A 27,684-nucleotide genomic window follows, 5' to 3' on the forward strand; every position below is an offset into this window, starting at 1 on the left:
AGCATCTCAAGTTTCCTGCATCATGGCACTGACAAATTTACTCCAATACCCTAAAACATTTGTCAATGGAGTGTGTAATATAAGACATGCCAAATTCCATGGCACACACAATAAATGTCAAATCTTGATGGTGAGAGCAGGCATACATATTTTAATGAAAACGTCAACTAGTTCCTGCCATTGTCACTCTTCAATAGCTACGAAAAGCTTTTGATTTTTTTAGGAGACAACGGGGCACCCAATTTGCGGCCCATTTCAGTATCTTTACAGAAATGTTTTTATCTACTTCTAATGCCCCTTTTGTAATCAGTAAATGGATAATACTCTAGCTCAGTATTGTTACATAACCCAATAAACCATTCTGTAATTTCTAGACTTTTTTGTGCTTTATTCATTAATCTCACTTTTCTAGCACAGTAGAATGCAGTTTGTTTCCTCACAAGTAGCGAAAGGTGATTCATATCTTATGTTCTTTACACTCAATATGCAGCACGATACATCTTTTAACCTTGCCATAATAAAACTGCTCCCATCCACATAATTTTGGTTAGTTTGGTCCACGTAATTTTGGTTAGTTTGGTACAAACAATACAGTCTAGAAGTCTTTTGAAGTTAAAACTTGAAACTGAGGCATTTATTATTCTGGATTGAGTAACAGTTAGCCTTGATCAGAACCTCAACAAGCAGTTCTTTATAATTAATTCTAATATTAGACATATGTCTACATTTGACCATAATGGAAATATATGGTCAGTTCAGATTACAACCCATATGTAGGACCAATTATAAATGTACCAGAAAACTGGCGGTTATTCTTACACCAGAAATTAGCCAGCTTTACCTAATACCCATCCAATTTTAAGAGAATGAGATAAAATGAATGTTTAATTGTGGCTGTAGGTGTACAGGTTTACATAAATCAGAAAGTTATTAGAAAGTTCATTATATTTACAAGCAAAACTTTACTTAAATTAGAGTTGCCACATTTTAAAACAGACTGTGTAGTGAATGAAGTCACAGTAAGTTGTACAGCTCAACAAGATGTTGCTGGCATGGAAATGTGTCCTTTGATTTAATCAGATCAACCCGTGACTTATAATAGGGTTCTCTAGCTCTGCACCAAATTCTTCTTCTCTGAAATGGATCTTTGCAACCGTTTTCAAATGGAGCATAAATAAAAACATCTCAATCATCAATTTAGCCAGATTATTTACTGATAAGAGTTTAGTTTATCATTCTGGTTTCTTTATTCAAAATCGTAAATCACGTACATCTGTTGACAGAAACATCATAGTTAAAATCAACCGAGTACATTTCAGCGTGTTCCATAAAGGAAATGAATCCCTATTCTACCCTAAGCAGATTCCAACCTACCAGAACCCATAAAGAATCCTTTTGGAAAAGAGCAAGTTTTAAAGTAGTATTGAAATAGAAGCAGATTAAAGCCAAATTCCTCCTGAAGAGAAGTTCCAGAAACTCGTCTGAGTCTCTTTGTTCAAATCAGCATCATCAAACAGTAGCAGTAAGAGCTTTTCAAAGTTAAGCTAAGAAAATAGTCACACCAGTAGCCATAAACGTAAGGGAAATAGACACCCACAATATAGTAGGTGATAGAGATCACCTTCAGCAGTAGCTCACAGCGCATAGGGTAAAAAGTGTTAAGGAAAAAAAGAATGGTCTCAGAAGTATGGTCAAGACTGGGCTGGACCTCACTGCCTTGATTCTAAATAGGAATATAACATATGTAACAATCCATACTGGTGTTAGGTCATCTTAAGCCAGTGAGGAAAGGTGGTCCGATGGTCTGCTGCTTCTTCCTTCATTCCCACAGCAAACGTACAAAGTAGGAAAGGAGCTACAAGTGTTTAACCTAGTTGCTAAACATTTGTGTGCATTAGCTTCACTTTAAGTTCCCACAAAAACCCTGCAGTCTAAACTATTAGCTCTTCAATATTCCACTGATTACCAATGAACTATTCTAGGGGCAGAAACATTTTAGTTGCAACCTACGATATTAAGATTTACGTCTTCATGTATGCATTATTGTTTTAATACACTATTCAGTATTCAGTATTTTGACTATGTGGCAGCTAGAAAACTAGCTAAATACATGAAAACATGTAGCTTAGGAAAAGAAGAAATACATTGTTAAAGTCAGCACTTTATACAGAGCTGACATGTTTAAACAAGTCAAGTGTGAATCATTTATCAAATCATATTGCATAGTTCAGCATTTCCTAATGCATTTATTTATTAGAGAAGAAAATTAACTGAAAGGTGGAAAATGGAAGAGTCCTAGTCTGGCACAATAGGATAATTGCAATAGGAATGAGTGTTTACTACAGAAATCATTTTACAGGTTAATTTTGCACATTTAAGAAAAGGCACATTTTTGTACATATCATTCTATTAAGCATTTTAGTGTTAATGTCTAGTGTAAATTATAGCATTTTTTTAAGCTAAGTTCTTCTACTCTGTCAGTCTGTTTTATTGTCTTAAACAGGCCGTATAGTGAATGAAGTCACAGTAGGTTTTACAACTAACCAAGATGTCTTCAAACAAAGAGGTATTCCAGAAGCCTTATTGTTGCCCATTGTTCATGAGCTATGATTGATTGAAAGGACAAGAGTTTTACTATTCATTGGATGGTCCATTTTAAACTTACTTAGAAAAAATCTTTTATTTCATCTGTCCTGTGTGATTTCAAAATAACATCCTAACAGTAAGACCATTTTATGCAGCCTTTCTGGTGAAAATGTAACATCAGATAAAGCTTATATTTCTCTTGATATAGCTACCCAAACAGGCACTGGCAAGATTCTGGTCGGTCCAAGCCACTCGGGTGGTTACTTTGTAAAACCGAATTTCATTTATGGGTTATTGCGGCTTAGAAGAGAGAATGTATAAAGTGCAAGGATGCAAAATTCAAATCTGGGACTTGCTAGTCTCCTACTTGGCTAGAGTGTAAATGGCTAAGTGAGTTAGTGAAGCAGAAGGGCTTGACTGATAATATGTTCCCAATGTAATGCAATATGTATTTACTTTGCTGCTACAATGATGGGTGTTTCTTTTTTGTGAACTACTCGTAGTCCTCCAGTGCTGAATGTGCCTGTTGAGAATGTGTATTGAGTAGGCCTGCTGTGCACTGGCCTTCACTCGTTTCATGTCTGCCTACCCAGGTCACTTCACCTAAAAACCCATCTGTGAATATAGGTTGGTGTAGCAGCATCAATTTTACAAGGTGGCAGTCATCAATGAGACCTTGTGACTCGCATACATCGAGGCCATTCAAGTCGTCAACTAGTAGCTCTGCACTGATCCTTCATTACAATGTTGTGCTTACAACCTCACAACACTAGAGCAGACATGCAGTGAAAGTAATACTGATGCATGTTGGCTAACTGTATCCATGTCAAAGAAAGATTAACTTATACACAACTTTTTTTGTGCATTACCTCTAGATATTTCCCCATGGTTATATGTCTTCCGAGCAGACAACGCCATGGACTTCTCACAGTTAACATTTGACCCTGGGCAGAAGGAATTGGTCGTTGGAGCAAGGTGAGACTTTGATATGAAGAACTCTTATGTGGTTTTGCTAAAGTGAATGTTGCTATAATCGTGTATGCTGTGAGTTACTTGCTTTCTATAGGTTAGCTTGTGAGAATCTTGTTGAGAGGTATTTTCCTACAGACACAAAATGGAGCATACCGTTTGATAATTAAAGCTATGGTTGTCAGTCTTTAAAATTGTGATACCATGTTGTGCCTTGGTATATTTATTTTCTACAACTTAATTATCCTTTAGTAAAATTTGACAAAAATGAGGTTAGTAACCTAATACACTGAAAATATAATAACATAGCATTCTATGTCCAAGTACGTTCACAACGTTCTATACTTTTTTCATGCATGGTCAATCATGCACTCTACTTACCCCATTTAAAAAAAATTATCTTCAGTAGTGCAGGCCACTGTGCTGTATTGAAGGTTTTTCAAAGATGAGCATTGCAGTACAACGTATCTTCTCGTTACTAATTGGTGAAACAGGACATGGCTTAAATCGTTCAGTGACTACATCAGAATTTCAGTAAATGACAGTGGTGTGAAGGACATGGGTGTGAGACAATCCAAAGGATAGAAGACCTACAACTCGTTAAGGCAATGGAAATTGTCATTGGTAGAAGAAAGTCAGAAGAACGTACACTGCTGGGACGCACCACTCTCTTATATAATGTGGCACACTGGTGTGTTTCTCTTGAACAACTAAACTCCCAAAGCTTCTTGAATCTGTAAGGGAAAGGCGAACAAATGAGCTAAGATTCAGGTCAAAACTGATATTGTGAAAAAGTAAACTGGTCCTTAATTATTATTTTTTTACTTGGAATTAGAGCCATTGTTAATATTCACAAGGTCTGCCACAAAATGCCTGGTGATAGTTTTCAGATCATGTCTAATCCAGAAGGGGTATATGGCGCACCACTCCTCCGGCAGGAACCTCTGGTCCTGCATAATTTGAGTGCCTTTCAACCTGCGGTTGGGGGTTTGAGTTGCTAAAGTTTTTCTATAGAAATCTACTTCTAAGGGATTCAGAGACATTCTTTATTTAGTCTCTTTTAGACAAATCTGTAAATCTGATTCTTTAGAAGAACCTTTAGAAAATCACAGGGTGTCTCCAATCTTAATTTAAGTGATGTCCAGGCACCTCTCGATCTTAGTGAAATGTGCTCCATAAACAAGGTCCAACGCATAAGTAACTATAACTGCCACTACTGTCCACACAATCAACTACATCTCATTTCAAAAGACTTCCTTGACATCTCATTTCTTAGAGGTGACCCCTATTGTTGTGCATTTTATACCCTCTTTTACACTCTCCTTTTCCTCTCACACCAACTTCCATCCATTCACTGTACAATCTTTAGACATGCATCTCCAATTTATTTGAGTTCGGGCAAAATCAGAGTATGCTTGCACCTACCCTTGTGTTCTGTAAGCAATCTTCATTGCTATGTTATGCTAAATTCTATATATTACATGCCCAAAAAGTGGTCCCAATGGAGTTTAGTGTTGCTGAGAACAAAAGCATAGTGTACTACAGTTATGTTGTGTGAAAAAGTAAACTATATAGGCAATACTTTACAGTTAAATAATAAGGCATTCGAACTGGCAGATTAGCAGAGCGCAAATACTTGGGTTCTTGTAAACCATTCGCAAGACTGAAGAAAAATATGCGTCCCTGGTAAACTTTTGGATTTTAAATAATATCAGCTCCACTGTTGTAAAAATGTACTTTACATATGGTAATAGATACAGTGCAGTCACAATATTACTGCCACAGGACAATATAAAATACAGGATCATCAAGAGTACAACATTGATGAGACTCCATAGTGGTCCCAGATTAGGAGTTTCTTCGCAACCATAATGATTGAGAGTTATTTTATGAGGTTGGTTTGCACTAGTTGAACTGGGAGAAATAAGATTTAATACTTTTCCTTAAAATACTTATAAGAGGATTTGTCCTAAAGACGGAGGGATGATGTTGCCAATTCTAGGAGCCTTTTCTGAGAAAGCTTGCTGCAGAGTTCCTGTGTTTTTGAATGAAGATGCTTCTCGCCATAGAGAGTCCGTGCTTGAGACATAATGGGTTTCTACTAAAATGACTAGTTTGTGAGACGGGTAGTTAGCAGTCCCTTGCATGAAATTGCTCCTTGCCTCAATGGTAAACTTTTTTTTATCATGATCAGGATTTGGGTGTCATATCTAGTCTTCAGAACTGGAATCTAGTTGGACCACAAAATTGAGGGTTTCCTACAATGGAGATAGATGAACTCATAAGAATGCAGTAAATAGGGTGTTGCCATAATCAAGTCTCAAGGGTACTAGTGATTCAATCGCTGTTTCAAGTCTGCTGGATTAAGACATTCCCCTAATCTAATTTGGTATTGAATTCTCTTTATACAGCTTTAATGTGGGCTTGGTGAATTAGGCTTTTGGTAAATCCCAAAGATTTAGCACTGGACCGACTTGCATCATAGTGGTACAGTGGTGTGGACAGTGCAAAAGGAACTCAGTGTTCTGGGACATTCAATTTTTCCTTATGTGATCACCACAAAAGAGATTGCAGAGTACTACTGGGGGAGGGGCCTAGGCTCTACCTACAAGTTGGTTTTTCTGAGTAGAGGATATGATTCGTCTGAAGTTCAGTATTTACATTTTGATGCTTATATTGCACTTTTTGGTGTGTGACAAAGCTTATACTCAGTACAGCAAGACTGAGTTGGTTATGTTGTCAAGTTTGAGTTCATGCCTATAGGTCTGATCTATTTATTATGAAATGTTATTTTTAAAAAAGCAGTACACCTGGCATGTAGATTGTTAAAAGCATAAGTTGAAGCCTGTAGACATTTAAGGGTGGATTGTTATTACTCTGTATTAGAAGCTACAGATAGGCATTTTTTTTACATGAAACTTCTCGGATTACCTTTATAGTGAAGTACTTTGGTGTTTGTTACCCCCTCTGACTAACACTAGAGTTTGAAGATTTCCACTTTAATTATTCTTGAGAGAATCTCTTCGTAAGGCCTGGCAGGTTTGGTTGTCTGCTAAGACCTAATAAAATCATTAAATAAGACATCCATCCATATATATAAATAAAATATCCACCTAGATACATAGAGGGCCTTTAGGTCAGCCTTGTCCTGTCATTGGTTTGCCTGAGCGCCATTTACACTTTTGCTTCCGTCCATGACAGTGCAGAACCTAGGGTAATGGCTCAGTGCATATCAGTCATTGGTTTGCTTCCCCTGAGAACGACTGCAGATTCACATGTGCTCATCCACATGAAAATGAATGTGCTCCCATGTCAGGGCCAGTTGGCGAGTCCTTTAGTTTTCAATTTACTCATTTTATGGTTCCCCTTCCGTTTATTTGCTTCTGCTTTTATTTTAATATTTCTTTAAATACTTTTAAGACTACTACAGGTCTCAAGGCAGTGCTAATGCTCATTTTAATTCCAATGCACTGATTACCACATGGCCACTTCCTCTAAACCAGGCAACACGTTGGTTCTGAAGGCGGTGGTAATGCTGGAATTTTCAAATAACAATAGACTATGTGCAGTCCCTCTGTAAGATGGAGACCCACTTCTATATGTATATGCCGTTATGTTAGTGCATGCATATGCCCAATCTGTTTAGAAGTCTGTACATTTTTTCTACTTCTAAGGCCTATCAGGAGAGAGATGAAGGGTCTCGAAATTAAGAGCCTTGGCCATAAGGTGACTGTAAAACAAGAATGGAACTATCTTTAAGCAGCTAATTTTCATTTGTAAAGACACCCTGCAAACAGAGTGTGGTGCTTCCTGAACATGGGCTGAATGCAGTCCATTTCATCTTGGCTGGGAGTAAACCTAAAAGGCCTTCTGGAGATCTGCAGGGCAAGTCTCCTACTGACTGAACTGATGTGGAAACCCCCAGGCAGCCCTAGTAGTTCAACTACAATGACATAAATCATACAATCCCTCTCTGCACCTCGGTAGAGATTGGAAGAAGGTGGCCTAAATAATCTACTTCTACAATTGCAGATGAGCTGATTAGGGCCATTGGCGGAAGCAAACTCCCTTTTGGCACTACCTTTTATTACTTTTGCTCTCCTTCAACTCTACTTTCTATATAGACCTCTAGCACCCAATTGGCTGGCATGCTTGATGGATTAAAAATGATGTGAGTAGCTACCCAATTATCACAGTGAGCAAGGATTTGTTCTGTCCTCCTCTATATCCATGTTGCTCTTACTTTAACAAGGTGACCCAGATCCTAAGTCACTTGGTGTTGCTTGGACTCCACAGGTTTTCAGGCTTTTTTTTAACTTAAGAAGATTTTCAGTACATTGCCTTTCTTCTGGAACAGATCCCCATAGTAAAGGGCTGCTCTTGAGAAGGATCAAGAAATGGCTCAATGTGTTTTGGTATTTTAGACTCCAGTTCTTAAAATATTATTGTGAGTTTATTATTGAGTTTCTGTTATTACAATATGCCAAATTTATTTATCGTCTTGTATTATTTTTTTTTAGTTTAATAGCTTTAATGAAGCAGACACAAACATAGGTGCACCACTGCAATAACATTTGAAGAAAAATTGCAAAAAATATCAGAGTGTATAAGCTAAATAGGATGAAAACTCAAAACATCAACTATTACTAAAACTAGAACCAGAGCATGAAAGCAATTATACCTAGTTAAGCACCTTAACAAATAGCTTTTTAAAGGTTTTCAATGTGGGTGGAAAGAGAAAAAGAGGGGGAGAAAAGAGAGAAAATCACATAAGGGGGCAAATGAAAGCAACATCTTTACCAGATATCATATAATTGAAAATCTAAATACAATCACTACACAGTTAGTAATATCAAGTAATAACCAAACATTGACTTATAAGAACTATATAAGAGAAATAAAAATAAAATATAATACTCAAGGCGGCTGAAAAACAAAGGATCTGTTCTTATTATGTAGTGCAGAGGAGGATAAATAGTTAGTGAGTGGAGACCACAAGGCGTCCTTTCGAAGGTGTTGCTGAGATGTGGTGGCAGAAGCCCCATCCATCCTGTGATGATGGCAGCAGAGACGGTTCCACCAAGCAGAAAGAGATACCTTAGTGGCATCCTTCCAGTTAGAAGTGATTATCTGAAAAGTAATAGCAATTAACAGATCTACAAACAAGCCCATCCTGTGAGCGTCCAACCAATTTATGGAATTGTTACACAGAAAGATGGAATAAATATCAAAAGGAATATCAACAGAACAGATGGAGGAAAGTGATTTAAAGACCCTGGCCCAAAACAAGGTAATACTAAGGCAAAGGAAAAAAGGAGTGTAGGAATGTGCCAGGGGATCTTTACAAGACCAGCAGTTCTGGGACAGGACAGAACTATATTTGGAGAGGGACACGCGGGTTAAATACAACCTCTGATAAAAATAATAAAAAGTTTGGGTGGTACTGGCAGTACAGGAAGTGTGAAGTATCTGTGTACACATTGAGTTCCATGTATGAGTAGAAAGGGTCGAGGGAAGAGAAATGAAGATATCTGTAAATATGAGAGGCCCGAAGAAAAGGAGAAGTAGACAAAGGTTCTAAAAGATTGTCTGATGAGGAGGAAGAGGATCCAGAAAGGAGGGAAAACTGGTGAGTTAAAAGCGATCGCTAGGAGTCGTACTTCCTGTGGAGAGAGCAAATGTGAACCTTGTAGAAAATATTTAACCTGAATATTCTCCTTAGCTGCGCAACCCTTCCAAAAGAGAGCATGATTAGAGAGTTTAATAGATTTATTATGCCAAAGAGATGATTCAAGGAACATTTGTATAGGTGTTTGAGAATTGCTAATAATCGGATTATAAGTAGAAATAAATTCTGAAAGGGTTGGAGAGCCAAAGGAACGAGGGGGATGGGAGAAATTAGCCAGTGAGGAAAAAGGAAAAGGGTGAATCAGGGATTCCTCCAGTCTGTGCCATATCGATATGGGGGGCTTCTTCTGGAGAGGACCAGTAAGGTAACACTTAGCGAATTAAAAAGGAGGAGTGATATTGACGAAAATTGGGAAAATGGACACCTACCCGGTCCTTAGGAGCAGACAGGAAAGATAAAGTGTTGGACCTGGCCCTTTTGGCAGGTTCACCCCGAAACTTTTTTGCTTTTTCCTAGCCTGTTTCTGGAACCTAGTGTTGATGGTTTTAGGCCTTTGCGCACTTTTTCACTGTGGTACAGTGTAAAGTGTGTGTGCTCTCTGTGTATGTGTGGTGAGTGACCTGCCCTCCCATAGGAATGAATGGGGAATATGTATGCCCATGGTAGTTCCTGATGTGTGGGGAGTGCAGGGTCGAGTTTGATATGTGCGAACTCGTGAGATTGAATGCTGCGTAATGGTGTATGTGGCATGGTTGTGTCTAGTCTAGAAGTGCCACTTTGAGAAAGTGGTATATTTGTGTAATTTGTGCCTGGCGTGTGATTGGCTGGTGAGCCTGGCCGAGAGTGCCTGGGCCTGCTTGTGGATTGACTGTCTGGTCTGAGGGTGACAGGGGCTGCAGAGCCCCCAGGAGGTTGTCTAAGTCAGCCCGTGGATGAAAGGCAGCATCTGCTGCCAAGGAAGTGGGTGGAGATCGCACCTGATAGTGAGTGAGGCTGTGCCTGCCTGCCACAATGCTGGCTCCACCCCCCCCGCTGGGCGACTGTCACCTCTGTCCCTGATACTGACAGGACTTCCCTATAACCAGTTCTTGCTGGTTCTCACACTGCCTGCACAAAGACTTCAAAGACTTTTCTGTGTATAAGAAGGGGCTGTGTCCCCTTCCAAAATGTTCTTGTTTCTGACTTGAATCTGCCAGGGGCGTGCTGCTGCTTGGGCTCAGGGGAAGGCTTGCCTCCCTGAGCCCTGCCCAGCCCCTGGACTCCTGATGGACTTTCCCTGCTGGGAGCTGTGTTACTCCATCTTTATTCTGCCAGGACTGCTAAGGACTTTGCTGGACTTGTTCCTGTAGCGCTGAGAGAGCGCTTTATTGTCCTTCTACCGCTAGGAGCGCTGTATTTTGCAGTTGAAGTGCTTGATCTGCTATTTTTAGCGCATGGAGCGCTTTCAATTTCCTTTAGCACTTGGGGGGCGCTTTATTTGATGAAGCCGGTGCCCACCCGGCATTTGCCCCGCGGCCATGCCGCTAATCTCAACTTTTTAATTCACCTCGAGGGAGCCCACCCCTCGGTGAAGTGATCCTCCGCCTGCCTGCCTAAGCGGGGCCGCTGCGCTGCCCGCAGCGACCCGGAAGTGGTTGGCCGGCCGGCCAATTGCAGCGCGGCCGGCCGGAAGTCCCGCCCCCGCAGCCCGAGAGAGAGGAAGGGCGGCGGGGAGAAGAGGCGGAGAGGAGCGATGGCCGCCCGGGGGCTCCCGTGAGCTGGGGAGTGCCCCCGGGGCGCCAGGACCAAGCGCCGAATGTCACGGGGCTCCCATGACCAGGAGGGAGCCCCGGAGGAAAGGTGGTGCTGTCCTGGTGGCCGAAGGAAAGTGCTGTCCCCCGGCGAGGAGGGGACGAGAGAGACAGAAGACGCCGGCGTGAGTGATGGCGCGGGGCCCCCATGCGCTTGGGAGAGCCCCGCGGTTCCTGCAGCCGACAAGGAGAGCAGGGCGAAGAGCAGGGCGAAGAGCCTGGCCCCACCGCGAACACAGAAGGTGTCCTGCTGCCTGCCCGGAGGAGCCCCGCCAATGGAGAAGCAGCCTGGTGAGTGAGGGGCTGCTGGGGGAAGCTCCGGGCGGGTGCTAAGTGCAGCGCGAGGCCCCGGATGCTGTTGGGGCAAGCAGGGCGGCCCCGGTTGGCAGAGGGTCGCCCCACCGTTGTAGAGCCCTGAGATAGGCTCTGAGGGGCATTTCTTGGTGTAGAGCCACGGAGGCTCAGAGGGGGCATTCCTTTGTGTAGAGCCTCGAGGCTCCCTGCCCACATCATTGATCTCGAGCCCAGAGAGGGATCCGGGGGCATTTCTGTGTTCATGAGTCCAAGAGGGACTCCAACGTACGGGCCCATATCTGTTTTAAGAGCCTGAGAGGCTCGTGGCACCATTATAGTTTTGAGTCCCCAGAGAGGGGGACTCCAACGGAGGAGCATCCTATAGTGTGGTGCCCCAGTTGGCGGCGGGTCGCCCCAACGTAGTCCAGAGCCCCGAGAGGCTCCCTGAGGGCACGTGTTATGCCAGAGCCTGTGTGGCTCCAATGTGTGTAGAGTGAGTTCAGAGCCTGTGGGCTCCAACCGTTGGCGCAGTTTGCACCTAAGGGTCAGTGAGGACCCTGTCGCAGTTTGGACTCCCAGCTGCCCAGCAATTAGTGGGCAGCTGCACCGTTTAGGTCTTGGGATTGTCTACAGGTGCCCAGCAAGCAGTGGGCACCTGCACCGTTTAGGCCCCTGACTTTGAGACTCGGGGCATCCTAGCCCCAGCAAGGCCAGTTGGCCTAGGGACTGCCACAGGTGGTGGCTTATGTAAGGTTTTGCGCAATTGTGTGGTTTTTCCCTGCACCGCTGAATGTTTTAGGCATCATGTGTCTTTGCGCTATTGAGTTGTGTCTTTCTTTCCCTGCGCTGCACCTCTGAATGTTTTAGGCGTCATGTGTCTCCTAGAGCTGCACCTCTGAATGTGTTTGTGATGCATCATGTGCTTTGTTCTTAACACCGCTGAATGTGTAGGTTTATGCATCATGTGTTTCCCCTTTACTACACCGCTGAATGTATTTCTATGCATCATGTGTAATGTGTTGTGCTTATAGGAATACAAGCCTTCCGATTATTCCAAAGAATTTTACTTAAAATACCATTAAGATTATTGAAAATGTTTAATGGAAGCTTTACTGGTAACATGGACAAAGAGAAATTGATCACAGGAAGCATCATCATTTTGATTGAGTCCAATCTGCCCCACCATGACAAAAATAAGGGAGACCATTTTCCAGCCATGCTGTTCACCTTTGATAGAACGTCTTCCAAACTAAGTTGAACTGTTCGAGCAATGCAGGAAGAGTACTTGATTCCCAAGCAGGTAATACTATTGATGTTCCATTTGAAACCAGTTCCGTCAAACATTCTTTTTAAACAATATTTATATAGTGAAAGTACTTCGGATTTGGAAAAATTTAATTTATAACCCAACAAAGCGGCAAAGAAAGATAAAAGGTCTGTAAAGGCAGGCAAAGAAGTAAGGGATCATATATATATATATATAACAGAATGTCATCTGCATAAGCGGTAAATTTGATTTTAATTGCCTTATGTTTAAAACCTCAGAAAGTAGAGGAATGGCGTTAAGAGTGGAGATTAGGTTCCAGAGATAGAATTAAGAGCAGGGGGGAAAGAGGGCAGCCTTTTATGGGTACCTCGTTGTAAAGTAAAATAGGGAGATTGGGATCCATTTACAAAAACTGTAGTTGTTGGTAGTTAGGGGGGAATACAGCAGATTTTTAAGAGACAGGATAGCGGGACCAAAACCATGCCATTTAAGGACGTGCACCATAAAAAGCCAGAGAATGCGGTCAAAAGCTTTCTCCGTGTCGAGGGTTATGGCTGCAACAGGGGAGGAACTCTTAAAAGCAAGATGAATGATATTAAGAATGGTTCTGGTGTTATTTGCCAGCGTCCTTCTTTTAACGAACCCCGTCTGTTCAGGGCCAATCTATTCTGGAAGAACCCGATTAATACAGAGGGCCAAAATCTTAGCGAAAATGTTACAATCTAAATTGATTAATGAAATAGGGTGATAGTTTGCGCATGAAGAGGGATCTTTATCTTTTTTTACGATTAAACAAATCATGGCTTCAAGGAAGGAGCCAAGGGCCTCATTATGAGAGATACAATATTAAAAAAGAGATAAAAGGTATGGCAAAATAATTAGTGAAAAAATAAGAATAAAATGTGTCCCTTTGGACCAGGGGCCTTATCACTAGGTAGCTTAGCTAAAGCCGACTTAATCTCAGAAAGGGACACATCTTTGTGTAAAATAGAACAGTGTGGGTGGGGGGGAAGGTCTAGGGGGAGCAAATCAAAAAAAGTATTGAGGGCCACATCAGAAGGAGAAGATTCCGGAGTGTACAAAGACATATAAAAATCCGTAAAGCATTTCAATATTTCCTCATCCTTAAAATGATTAACACCAGTGTCATCAAAGATATTAACTATTCTAGACCGTTGAGATTTGACCCTCAAATAATTTGCCAACAATTTACCCGCTTTGTTGCGGCCGTCATAAAATTTGGAATTGATTTCGAGTAAAGTCCCAGAAGCTTCCTCAGTGGATTTCTTGTTAAAATTCAATTTAGCTCAGACCAATTTCTTAAGAGTAGCCTCATCATTGGAGGAAAATTAGGTATGTTCCAATTGTTTGGTATAGGAGAGTGTGGAAGCAGAATCCCTAAGGAATTGTTTATTCTTAACGGCCACATAATCAATGATAAAACCACTGGCTGTCGCATTGAAAGCATCCAAATGGTATGGAAGGGTGTATCTGGATCGGCTTTAAAAAGAAAAAATTCGGACACAAAATCTTTGAAGCGCCCAACGAAAATAGGATCTTCGAGAAGATAATTATTGGAACGCCATCTACGCGATTTGAAAGGTATTGATGGAAGATCTAAATTAATAAAGACAAGCGCGTGATTGGAAATAAGTGTTGATCTAATTTCAGCATGGTGAAGATGTGGACTTAAAAAAATATAGTCAATTCTAGAAGTAGAATTATGTGTGGGGGAGTAAAAGGTAAATTCCAAGCAATCTGGGTTATGTACCCTCCAGGCATCTACCAGTCCTCTTGAAGAAATCGTATTGGTAAAGGTTTTTTGCATTTTGTTTGGAATGTACCTGGAAGAAGATTTCCTGTCGGTGAAAGGGTCCATCAGCTGATTGCAATCCTCACCCACTATGAGGTTTGAATCAACAAGGGAATGAAGTGTACGTGACATGGAGTGCCAAAACTGTGAATTAATACCAGTGGGACCAGAAAGGTTGAGGAGAGAGCTAGGGGAACCATTTATGCGTGTATGAAAAAGAAGCCCTTGTCCATCTGTATTCTTCTCTTCCCTCTCTATAGTGAGGGAAAGGGATTTATGAAATAATATCACCACTCCATTTTTCCTATCCTTAGCTGAGGAACAATACACCTGACCAACCCATTGCTTTTTTAAAGGAATTAAAATCATTGTCAATAAGATGTGTCTCTTGCAATATCGCAATTTTACATTGTAATCTAGAAAGATGGGTAAGACGCCTTTACTTATTGATGGGGTTACATAAACCCTTTACATTTCAGGAGACAATGCGAACATTATCAGTCATCACAAGAGGGAAATAGCATTAAACAGCACCATGGGTATTCTATAATTGGTAAAAATGAAGAATTCAGCATGCAAGAATTTGAAGCCAATAAATGAGTGACTGTGCAGAGGAAACAAAGGTGAAAACAAATGTGAAAAAGGGTTATGAAGAGAGGCGCTACAAAACAGAAAAGAAAAAAGAACAAGAAGAAAAAGAAACAGGAATGGGATAGAAACAGAAGGAAAAAAAGAGAAAAGGATGTAGATGAGAAAAGAAGAGAAGTTGACAGGAAGCCAGGAGACTTCAGTCAAGGTGTGTAGAATACATTTCCAGATTAAAAGGGACAGCATGAGGAAGCGGGGAGACGCGTAAGGAAGACAGACAGCAGAGTCAACAAGGTGAACGAGAAATGGCGAGGACGGCGAGAAAAATTAGCAGGAAAAAGTAGAATATGAAAAGGAGCAGCAGCTAGGGAGTATAGTGAACAAAATGTGTACAAAGAGATAAATATTAAAACAAGCTAACATATAATACAAACAGACTTAATAGAGGGAGTAACACTTACCACACGAGGAAGAGCTATGAACACTAAAGGAGAGGTGTCCGTACTGGACAGGAGACATCTGTGAAAAGAAACCATATAATTAAGAGAGAATAACTTCCTGAGAAGGCAAACACACAACAAACACAAATGAAATAAACGGATAACAACAATGCTGGCAAGAACCATAAAAGACCTGTAAATTGAGAGAGGGTAAGCCGAAAAGGAACAAAAACTTATTGAAAAAGTCTGTACTCAGGTTTTCCGGAAGTGAAATTCTTCTCCTTTAAGGCGAGTAATAAACCGTTGTAAGTCCTGTGGGTGGTCAAACAGAGCCTGTAAATAAAGAAAGGTTAAGAAAAGAGGAAATAAAACTTGGTAGAGAAGTCATTATTCATGTTTTCCGAAGGTCCATTTCTTCTCCTTTGTGGTGAAGAATAAACCATCCTTAGTCCTTTGGGCAATCAAATGAATGAGTCCTTTCCTTGTAGGCAACTTTAATAAAGCAAGGATGTACCAGACCATATCTGGCATTTATGGACCAAAGCGCGGGCGAAGTGAAAGGAACTCTGTACGGCGTGAGGCAGTGGCACGGGCCACGTCCTGAGAGAGAAAAATTCTTTGGCCAGACCCACAACATCTGCTTTCTTTGCTTAGCCACAGACAAGACCACTAACAGCTCGTATACTCCAAAAAGAGGACAATTATACCTCTAGGGTGGCTAACCGACGATGTAGAAGGAGACCCACCAAGCCTGGGACCAATACAATGAGCACGTTGCAGGTTAAATGTGGTATTCTCCTTGAGGCCAACTATTTTAGGGATATGGATTTTAAGAAAGGCAAGCATATCAGGCACCTCCTCCCCCTCAGTAATACCGTAAATTCTGAAGTTGTTGCTTCTATTGCAGTTCTCCAATCCTTGTCTGATGTGTTAGATGGGCAATTTCTTTGGACATAACTTCAACTTTAGGGAGTACCTCCTGAAATTCGCTGATCCTCTGATCCACCGCAGATACCCTTGATTCTACGTTGGACCAATTCTCTTCAAGCCTCTGAAGAGTAGGGTTGGTTTCCATAACACAGGGTTTCATAAGCCTAACATTCTCTATAAGATCGTCCAACTTGATGGGTAATGTAGATTTTGGAGGGGGAGCTAGAATCCTTCTTGTGATGTTTTGAGATCGCAGTATTAGGCTCTTTGCAGAGGGAAGACATGGTTGCAGAGGCACCCTTTTGATTATGGAGGGAAGGAGGCTCCATAAATAAACAGAATGGTTATGTCACTGTTGTAACGCAACCTCAGAAAATTGCTTGTCGAGCAGTGTGAAAAACACTTCCTTGTAGATCAGTTAACAAGCGTCTCTCCTCAATTGAACAGCTGAAAAGCCACAATATTACAGTACAGCTGAAATGATGTGAAGATTAAGTAAATTAGCCAATAGATGCCCAGTGCAAAATGAGGAGCAGTTGTAAGTCCAACCCAAATACGTTCCAGAAGTCAGAACATTTTCTGCCATTCACAACCGCTTCCCGCTGCATACAAAAGGGTGTCCAGAACCAGCATTTATGAGAAGATCGCGGCGCTAGGGAAACAGGGCTAAAAACTGCATTAAAAAATGAAAAAACTACATCTACCTGTGCCCCGCGTCAGCGCTCCAACGTTCCTCACTCCATTAGGTCTAAAATGGAAAACTGCTGCTCCGAGAAGAAAACGGCCCCAGCCAACGCGCAGAGCCTCACAGAGCCGCCGCCATCTTGCGGCGGCTCAAATCACGCCCTCCATCGTCTTGTATTTTTAATATAGAGAATTTAGATAAATGAGTGTACTAACTCCAGTTTTACAATGTTTGGGGTAAGATGTTCTTAACTGTGAGGCAGCCATAAAGTACGATGGCAAGCTTCAGGATATTAATCAAGAAAAAGAAAGGAACAGTATAAAACCCCAGTTATTCAAGTAAATTAGACTTGTGTTATCTCACAATGAATTTGAGGGCCTTTGATCCCATTTCTTATCGATAAGACCGTAACAGCCCTGTACGCAGAGACAGGTAGCACATTTCTGTACTCTTGGATTTGGTCAAAGTGGTGCTGACTTTTGGTTCTGTGAGCGCCGCTGGACCTGACAGGCACTGACAGGGTTAAGGAAACTGCAATTATGAATTCTGTCCAAGATAGGGTATGGACTTTTTAGCAGTTCATAAGGATTTAATAAACTCTGGAATCTATCATGGCATTGATTTTAAAGATTGTAACAGCTATGTTGACACTAGTGATTACTATATCTATCCATAAGCTTTCTGAAAACGTCCAGAAGAATATGAATTTTCCTCGGTGCTGCCTTTTTTCCCACAGAATAACTGTGGACCTAACAGTGATTCAAGGAAACTTAAGGAGAAGGCCATTTGTTTACCATTGTTCGTGTCTTTCCATTCTTTTTCTTTTTCATGTTTTCAGCAATCCTTTTTCGAACTATGTTTTCAGGCTACTGTAATTGAAAGCCAATGTTATGTTTTCGTTCCACCAGCAAGAGCGAGGTTTTCTACTGGTGTGCATAAAAGTTACAAAGGGTTTCTATACCTGTTCTAAGTAAACCTGCTTGCTAGGAAGCACCACTGTTGCTCCATTAAGAACATTTGTGATTTTTTTTATTTATTTGAACATTTTTATTGAAAGCCTTTGGCCTCGACTTTTCGGCAGCAGCATGTATTCCTTTGTTACTTCTTTCATTGTTGTGGCATATGCGTGCAATTAAAGGATTTTCAAAATAGCCATTGCAGTCGCTTGCCAAGGCCAGAACTATTATGTTTGCCAACGCTCGTGATTTAATTGGTGTCTATTCCTCAATAGTCTCAAACTGCGGGCAATATTCATGAAATATTCTTGTTATTTGTCGTAAATAAAACATAGTGAGCATCTGGATGCGAATGACCTCCCTTTGGGAAGGTAGGGTTGTGCATAACACTAAGCCATAAAGTATATGTTTTTGTCTATATTAGAGCTCAGAACAAGATCTATTGTTGTGTGTGTATTATTGGGCAGAACCTTATAAAGCAGGGGGACTTTTACATCGGTGATGAATGCCCTATTCATGCTTCGTTGCAGTGGAAAAAAAGAATTCAATGTTTACTTGACAAAATCGCCACGAATGGCTTTAAAAATGGATCCATGACGAAATTCATTTTGAAAACAGGACAGGGTAAAATGTATCTTAGTCAGGATTGATGGACCAGCCCACAGTGCATGTACCTGTCAAGAAAACTGGAGGCTCCTGTGCGGTTTCTGGATCTGAAAGGAAAGGCAGCTATTTTCTTTATTCTGCGTTTTGAAGTTTGATCAGTCAGAAGGTAAACAGCCTTTACTGCGCAGCTGTTAGTGCGCATACCATTACATCGCAAGCGTTACTACGCTTGTGATGTTACAAAGCGTACCATTAGTACGCAAGTTGTTACATCGCAAGCTATATTACAACGCATGCGTTGTAATGATATGCGCTATCCACATCGTTGTTTGGAAGGCGCTTCCATTTCCAAACAATGACGTGAAGATCTGACGTCACTGGAAGCTGGAGAAGAGAGGAACCATGCAGGAGAGAGAGGTAAGTGTAGTTTTTTTGGTTTGTGCAGGGGTAGTCTTTTAGGTTGTAGGGTTGTGTTTGAGTAGTGTAGAGTAGTGTATTTGAGTTTAGGGTGGTGTCTGGGTCGTGAAGGGTAGTGTTGGGGAGTAGTGATGTGGTGTTTGTGTAGTGTAGGGTAGAGTTTTAGGGTAGTGTCGGAGGGTCGTGCAGGGTAGTGTTTCAGTTTAGGGACCGGACTGGGGGTAGGGGCAGGGTTGTAATGGTGCTAGTGTTTTAGGGTTTAGGGTAATGATGTGGTGTTTTTGTAGTGTAGGGTAGTGTTTTAGTGTTTTAGGGTTTAGGGTAGTGTCGGGAGGTCGTGCAGGGTAGTGTTTGGGTATAGGGACAGGACTGGGGGTCAGGGGAGGGTTGTGTAGGGGGTAGTGTTTTAGGGTCTAGGGTAGTGTTGTGGTGTTTGTGTAGTGTAGGGTTGTGTTTTAGGATTTAGGGTAGTGTTGGAGTGTCGTGCAGGGTAGTGTTGTAGTGTAGGGAGCAGACTGGGGGAAGGATGAGGGTTGTGCAGGGGCTAGTGTTTTAGGGTTTAGGGTAGTGGTGTGGTGTTTGTGTACTGTAGGGTAGTGTTTTAGGGTTTAGGGTATTTATTTAATGAGTTTTATATAGCGCTGGCTAGACCCGTTGGTATCAGAGCGCGTTACATTTGGTTACTCAATGTTACAGAAAATAACAATTACACATTACGTCATAAAATAAGCAACACATTGAAAGAGGGAAGAAAGGAGAGAGAAGTAGGGAGGAGGGGGGAAGGGGGAATTGTGAGGGGGAAGATGAGGGAAAAGACGGCAGGAGAAACGAAGGGAAGTCTGCCCAAAGACTGGGTAGGTGACGACTGAGGAAGGAGTCCACAGCCTGTCTCCCCTTTATCTAAGCAAGGTAGCTCCATCGGGCATTAGTCAAATATCTAGGTCTCAAACTGACGAGGGAGAGTTCACATGAGAAAGTCCAGTGGGTAAACAGGGTGGGAACTGTGAGCAAGGACGGGTGAGGGCAGGGGTCAATAGCTGGAAAAAAGAGAAGAGAAGAGTAGAGTGGTGGGGGGTAGGGTGAAGTGGGAGGAGGGAGATAAGGTCAAGGAGAGACGCAGGAGAGTTTGCCCAAGGACCGGCTGGGTAGGTGATACCTAAGGAGGGAATCCATTGCCCATCTCCCCTTTAGCCCGCGAGGTAGCTCCACCAGGCATCAGTCAAAATGGCTGGGTCTCAGCTGTCAATGGAGAGTTCACTGAGTCAATGACTGAGGCGACCATCTTGAGGTCAGGCGGGGTGATGAGTCCTTGATGTACGAATTCAGAGGATCCCCACATTTTTCTATACTCGGGATGAAAGAGGGTGCAGACTAGGCAGGGGATCGTCATGATGAGCAGAGCCAGGGTAGTGTTGGGGTGTTGTGCAGGGTAGTGTTGTAGTGTAGGGAGCGGACTGGGGGAAATGTGAGGGTCGTGCCGGGGGTAGTGTTTTAGGATTTAGGGTAGTGGTGTGGTGTTTGTGTAGTGTAGGGTAGTGTTTTAGGGTTTAGTGTAGTGTCGGGGGTCGTGAAGTGTAGTGTTAGAGTGTAGGGTCCAGGCAGGGGGAAGGGTGAATGTCGTGTAGGGGTAGTGTATTAGTGTTTAGGGTAGTGTAGTCGTGTTTAAGTAGTGTAAGGTAGTGTAGTGTCAGCATGATTTCTAGTGCAACGTTTTTAATTAGCATAAACCATAGTACATTTATAACCATTTGCATTATAAATGCATGCACAGTTAAAACTTGCTAAGTAATGGTTTATGCTAAGTAAAAACATCGCACTAAAATCATGCAAAGCAATGGTATGTGAAGGATCGATATACATTCCAGTCAGAAAGCAGATATTGGGATTTTTGTAAGTTGCATGTGGATTTACTGCAAGACTTGTGAAAGCTCATGAAATGCCAGCAGATGTAGTAGATAATATCATGGATTTTGTTTATCTGCTTGAATTCCTTTTCTTCATGTCTTTTTGAAAAGAGGAATTGGAAAGGCCTATCGCCTCGTTTATTTGTTGATTTAGGGGTTACTATCAAGTGGTGACAGAAATGCCCTTCCAGATGATTGCCCGTCCCTCATTTATACTAGGAATGGGAGTGCAGGGCATATATGCACGTTGAAGTTTAATCTCTTGGTCATGGTGTCTTTTAAATACTTATCAATGCAACATAACATAACATATCCTAAACCCTCCTCTTCTTGAATTATTGGTGCCTCTAGCAGTGTCCATTTTATACCTCCTCCTCTTCTTGAATTATTGGTGCCTCTGGCAGTGTCCATTTTATACCTCCTCCTCTTCTTGAATTATGGGTGCCTTTGGCATTGTCCATATTTTACCTCCTCCTCTTCTTGAATTATTGGTGACTTTGGCATTGTCCATATTTTACCTCCTCCTCTTCTTGAATTATTGGTGACTATGGCATTGTCCATATTTTATACCTCCTCCTCTTCTTGAATTATGGGTGCCTTTGGCAGTGTCCATATTTTACCTTCTCTTCTTGTTGAATTATTGGTGACTTTGGTAGTCACCATATTTTACCTACTCCTCTTCTTGAAATATTGGTGCTTTTCGCAGTGGCAATATTTTACCTACTCCTCTTCTTGAAATATTGGTGCTTTCCGCAGTGGCAATATTTTACCTACTCCTCTTCTTGAAATATTGGTGCTTTTCGCAGTGGCGATATTTTACCTCCTCCTCTTCTTGAATTATTGGTGCCTTTGGCAGTGTCCATTTTAGACCTCCTCCTCTTGTTGAATTATTGGTGACTTTGGTAGTGTCCATTTTATACCTCCTCCTTTTCTTGAATTATTGGTGCCTTTGGCAGTGTCCATATTTTACCTCCTCCTCTTCTTGAATTATCGGTGCCTTTGGCAGTGTCCATATTTTACGTACTCGGACATTTTAATAACTACAACGTGCCACCTAACGCCCTCTGGGTTCCGGGGCGTAGCTTCCATTGGTGCAGCAGGTGACATGCCCAGAGGCCTCCGGGACCCGGTGAACCCTGATTATTGCTGTTTTTCATAATTCAGACAGTAGTCTGGAGAAGCAAGTTCTTCTTTGCATTAGAGCCCATGACACATAGACTACGCTATTGTCTGTGGACACAGTATGAAAGCAGCAATCCCACCTGTTCCCCTTGTGCCTCTAGGATCCACTGGCCAGTGTCTGTCCATATCCTCACCGGGAACAAAGGGTTCCTTAACCCATGATTGTGTGCACACTGCATGCCACCACTTACCTACAACCTATGTCACAAGCCAAGGATGTATTCCGTTCAGATAATCTAATTTATTATAGCTCTGTGCTTTTCATACTTGCTCATATCCCAGGAGTGGACATGAGTAAATAAATGGGCAAGTGGCGAGGCATAAATAGTCTGTATTGCACCAGGTAAATTAAAAAAGTGAATCAGCCTCACTAGGGCATATATTGAGCACAATAGTATGGTGATGCTCCGTAAAGAATTCAATCTCTTCACTAACCATCAGTAGTGGCCACTCGTACTGCGAAGGGGTCAAGCGGGGGTAGGGGAAACACACAAAATAACAAGTATAAGTAAAGAAAAGAAAACTTACCTGCTTTGACGCACGCCGCTTTGGTCCCAATCCTCACGTCCTTGTCAGGACCCTGCTGCACACTGCGCAGGCTCACAGCCCCCAATCTCAGCACTGCTCACATGCTGGGTATGCTATTCCCAGCATGTCAGCAGCTCCGGAAATGGTCTGAGTGCCAAACAGAGGAGGTCACACATAGACTGGGGGCCTATGTTGGGGTGGCCACACAGCTGTACAACACAGCTCGGTGGAAAAAGGCTAAGTGAGCATGACGGCTTGGCTGGCCCAAGAGGGCTGGCCAAACCACCATGTGCACCTGGCAGTGCCTACCCCCCCTCCTCCCTGGTGCGTCAGCTGCAGCGTCAGTATGGGAAGCCACACCCCTCCCTCGATTTGTAGCTTGCAGGGCTAAGATTAAAATGATTATAAAAATGTTTTACTATCAATTTATTTTTGTCCTTTGCCTCTGCTGACTTTCAGCGGGGGGACGATGCTACTCTGTCATAACGGATGAGCCGTCCCTTTTAACCATTGCCCTCACAATATCACAGGGGATCAAATAGTGGTTTAATTCTCTTTCTATCCTCCTTCTGGCACCTTCAGCATTTCAAATACAGCTTTGTGACTTTAGGGTTTACAGCAGTTGTCATGTAAAAAACAGCAGTTTTGTATCTGAGGTTCAAGGTATAAAGACAAAAGTGCAAACTGGCTGATAAGGCTGTCCTAGTTCTCCCAAAATGCATGATGGAGCTGTAGTCACAAGCAGTCTTTATTCAAGGTAGGTAAGTGATTGCCTGCATGTTCATACTGCATATAGACATAATCATCTTTCTTGAATGGACGGGGAGTTTACCTTCTAGTCAATCTCTCGAGCTTGATGCTCATTCATAAGGACCATTTTAATTGTAGCACTACTTCAACAGCTCTTGGCTGGCTTCCATATTGTCTTTGGAATGGATATTTTTCATACACTGAGTTTCTTGAGCTAAAGACGCAGACCGTAGCCCACTGCATCTTGAATAGTCTTCTACCGAGCATTTGCCAACAATTGTCTCAGAAGGATGAACAGATACAACCGCAAATGTGTCGAATCCCTCCCCCTTATATTGTATCTTTCTGTAGCCAAAAAAAGCATGGCAACAGGATACTCCATCTTTACTTGAGGGACCTTTCCCTTCCCACAGTCATGCCTTTGAGTGTCATAATGAATCTCTCAACAAGACCAATAATACTCACCAGCGTTCTGGTCAGTAATGGCTCCGTGACTGTCCCAAGAGGGATAGCATCAGGGTGCCTACTGGTGGTCCACTGTCACGAAGATGAAAACATTCCTTACAGACATAGTTTGAGTCACAGATTACCTAACAGGTTAACTGTGCAATGATTTGTGTGAAACCTCAGTTGCCCATGCTTGGGAAACATCTGGCAATAATGCAAACTAGCCATCAAGAGGACCTGAAAAGAACCCTAGTAAAGTGTCATCTATGTTCATGTAATCTGTACAGGTTTCTCAGAAAAAGCTGATTGACAGTTTGCAAACTCTGCTCAACCTCTGTTACTTGACCACACAATGGGTTTCTGTTTAATTAGAAGAACAGCACATTAAAAAGTCATATGTTTAATGGCAGCGTAGCTTGAACTGCTGGCCGTGACTGGGACCATCAGCTTGGATAACAGTGAGATTCTTGTCTAGTGGCAGTGAGTGAGACGCAGCAATGAGCTGAGGGTACGGTCTGCTCAAGGCGTGCATTAGGCAACTGCCTGCGAGAATACGTGAGCTCCACTTCATGAGATGGTTCTCCTGATGCTGTGCCTAAGGACTCAGGAACAAACCTATGTAACGCTTCATCCTTTCTACCCATCTTCTACTCCTCCATTGCCTTTCCGTCTGCTCATTGTCAGCATATGGTCATAACCACAGACTATACCACTCGCGATTTACCTGCTCCTGGAACTACATGGTATAGTGCTTCTACTAACAAGTTTGAGAGAAGCGCAGTCAAAATTTAAATATGTAATTGCTCATCTCAATGTTTGATGGGTTTTAATCAGACTAAAAAGTCTCATTCTGCAACTGTTCTTTTCAAAATAATTTCACTGTTGCAATTTCTAAGAGCAATCTGCAATTGTGTAATCCCCAGTGTATTATATGTAAACATATACAAATATTTCAAAAAAGAATGCTGCATGGCCAGTTGCAGGTGCTCCGCTACTTCAAGTGTCTCAAAAAGGACACAGTTCTATTTCGAGTCTTCCCTGCTTCAGAGGGATCTCAGTGACTCACACTTGACTGACCGATGGAGGTCCCCTCGCCTGCTTTGTTCCATTTATAGCACAGCACCCAGATGTCATCTTTGACTTGCTTCTTCTTTGAGGCTTCATGGTCGTGTTGCAGTTCTCTGGCACCCTGGGGGCACTGGGTTACCTACCCTAATGTGCAGGGTAACAGTTTTCTAAGCTTCAACAGCAAGATATCAGCTTTGGAAAGAGCTTCCACTAAAGGTTTTGTGGGAGGGTGATTTCTAGCTCGTACAATTTACTCATGTGAGCCTTTGAATGTGATATTCATTCAAAGGCATTTTAGTGTTTTGTCTGGCAGCCAGTTGCACTGATCCACAGCAAACCATGCTTTAATATTCATGAATTGTTCCCCTATTTGTCTAGAACTCTGAAGCAAGTGGTTGTTTCCAGGTTCTGTGTCCCAATTTGGGATAATTGTTAGACTTACTTTCCTTCTGACTATGTGAGAAAGGCTTCTAGGTTTATGATGACAATGAGTCTGCATCATTTCCCCTCAGCTGCGATTAACACTGTTTTGTACGGAATCACCCAAACATGCCTACGGGAGGCTCCGAGTGTATTTTCTAACTGAACAAGGTGTTACAGATCCCTTCTCTCCAATTGTCTACCAGGAGTTATATTGGTCACCTCCATATCCACACCCACCCAAGTGTGTTGTATAACCTGTACCTCACTGATGTCACCTCTAGGTGTAAAAGAACCCATGCAGGTTGATCATGGAGTCTGTCTCCACTTACACACAAACACCATATGTGCCTGTAGCTTGGGAGATTCCTAGGCATTGGTGTCACAAATGCAACAAGGCATATCACCAGCCTTAAGCTGAGCAGTCTGAAGCTAAGGTTCCTTCACCAGGGTCTCTGTCCAATTTGTCAATCTCCCCATTCATGTACGTCAATTCTGCTATCATTTTTGCCTTCACTTAGAGACATGTATCACATCTGTTAACTACAAGCACATAAATCCAGATGGCAACCCAATCAAATGCTCCCAACTAAGTGTTGTAAGCAATGAAGCCTCCTACAGCTCCTCCATTACTATAAAACCCTTTCCTCCATTTCAGTTTGCAGGCACGGTGCCAGAATAGCATGGACTAAATAATGTCTAACAAAAATATTGTGTTGTATATCTTGTTTTCAAAAATATCTCCCTATTGTAGTTATTAATAAAAGTGATAGTGCACGGACTTCAAAGCCTGAAAAATGGTTCCATGAGCCACAGAGGTAGCTCAGAAAAAGAAAATCATGACCTCACTAGGGATACTCAAATTTTCAGTTTTGTCAGCATGTTCAAGATCCTGCCGGGAGCTCTTAGGCTATTTATGCCAGGCTGACTTGAAATCGATTATTGCTCATGGTATCCTTTATTTGGGTAAATAGCTGTTTAAGATAGAATCCTCACAAAACACCCCAGAAACAATTTGCATTAGTACTTTTGCTGTTTGTACATACAATGGATATTATCAATTACAGCTGGAAGACTGGGTCTGGAGCCGTGTAAATCCTAGGAATATGATATCATTTTGTGGTTTTTTTTCATATTCCGTCATCAAAAGCAAAAGTTGCAAATGCTTACCAATCCATTTTTTTCTGCATGGGGTCTGTTTGTTGTGGCTCCACTTCTTAGCACCCCTTGTAGGGTGTGTGGCAGGAAATGGAACATCTCCCCATAGGTGCTGATATTCTCCTGTGGCAGCTGCTGTTGTTGAGCTGGAGAGTCCTCAGTCTACAGATGCTGGTGTCAGTCACTATCCACGATGCAACCGACATAAGGTTTGCCAGTCTCAATGTCAGTGCACCATGTCGTATTCAGTTTTTGCACATGTATGCAACCACTCTCCCGACCTCACAACACATATTCGAAGTAGCAGGAGATCTCTGCAGCAAGAGGAACGCATGGAACACCTTGGATGCATAATGTGCAAGTTATGTTATGCAATAATTTGATACGTCTGGAGAGGTGTGGCGCAGCGGCCAGGGCGGCTTACTTATGGAGCACAGGGCGAAAGATTCAAACCCTGGCGTCAGCCCAGCTCAGCCTAACACCATGTGACTCTGGGCAATAGCTCGCTTAATCTTCCCAATGGCCCACAGCGCCTTGAGACCCTTAGAGGTGATTACTTCATGCTTTGCAAATACTGGGTTATTTATTATTATTATTTATTGTACTGCGTTGTGTTGGATATTGTTGTGCCTTGTCGTGTGTTCTGGTATGCTCGATCAGGGCTGGGCTGGGACCCCAAAGCTGCCCCTAGGGAAGCACTGCCTGGCCCGGGAGACTGGAAATGCTTGCTTGCAGCTTTTGTTACTCAGGACATTATTGCAGCACTGCTGCAAAACCGGCTCCCAATTACAAAACCGCCCCCGCCACTGCAAAACGGCCCCCACCGTTCTAGCCTCCCAGGGAAACGCCTGTTGCCCCATACGGCTATTCCATCCCTGTTCTCAATGTGTGTATCATGCTTTCACCCACCTTTTTGAAACGAAGAGTCTCAGTTGTAGTGTTGGTAAAAAACAATCAAACTTCTGATTACAACACCATGGTCTGGGACTGCCGGCCACCACCCCCCTTGACATACTGACCGAATTACCCATTCAATCAGTCAACACATGGGGTCTTTGGAAGTCAGGGGGTACAGGGCCCCCCCTGGCCGTATTTATTAAAATATAAAAACAAATCAAAAATTTTAATCAAATAAACATTTCTGACAATTATTAAAATGCACACTTTTCAGAAGATTAGATTGACATCCGTTTCGACATGGTATGATGGGCTAACCTTAACAAATATCTAGTACAGCGTGTTTCCTAACCGAATCTA

General features: G+C 42.3%; 1 protein-coding gene across 1 annotated transcript in view; it reads left to right on the top strand.

Annotated features, from left to right (window-relative positions):
• SEMA5A (semaphorin 5A) overlaps window positions 1–27,684 on the top strand; it is a 1,863,338-nt gene that overhangs the window by 671,369 nt on the left and 1,164,285 nt on the right. The window contains exon 4 of the mRNA XM_078687625.1: window positions 3,462–3,561. Within this exon, the coding sequence (XP_078543751.1) occupies window positions 3,462–3,561 (100 nt within the window). The remainder of the gene's footprint in view (window positions 1–3,461; window positions 3,562–27,684) is intronic.

Source organism: Lissotriton helveticus, chromosome 4_1 (assembly GCF_964261635.1).
Source record: "Lissotriton helveticus chromosome 4_1, aLisHel1.1, whole genome shotgun sequence".
Lineage (NCBI taxonomy): Eukaryota > Metazoa > Chordata > Amphibia > Caudata > Salamandridae > Lissotriton > Lissotriton helveticus.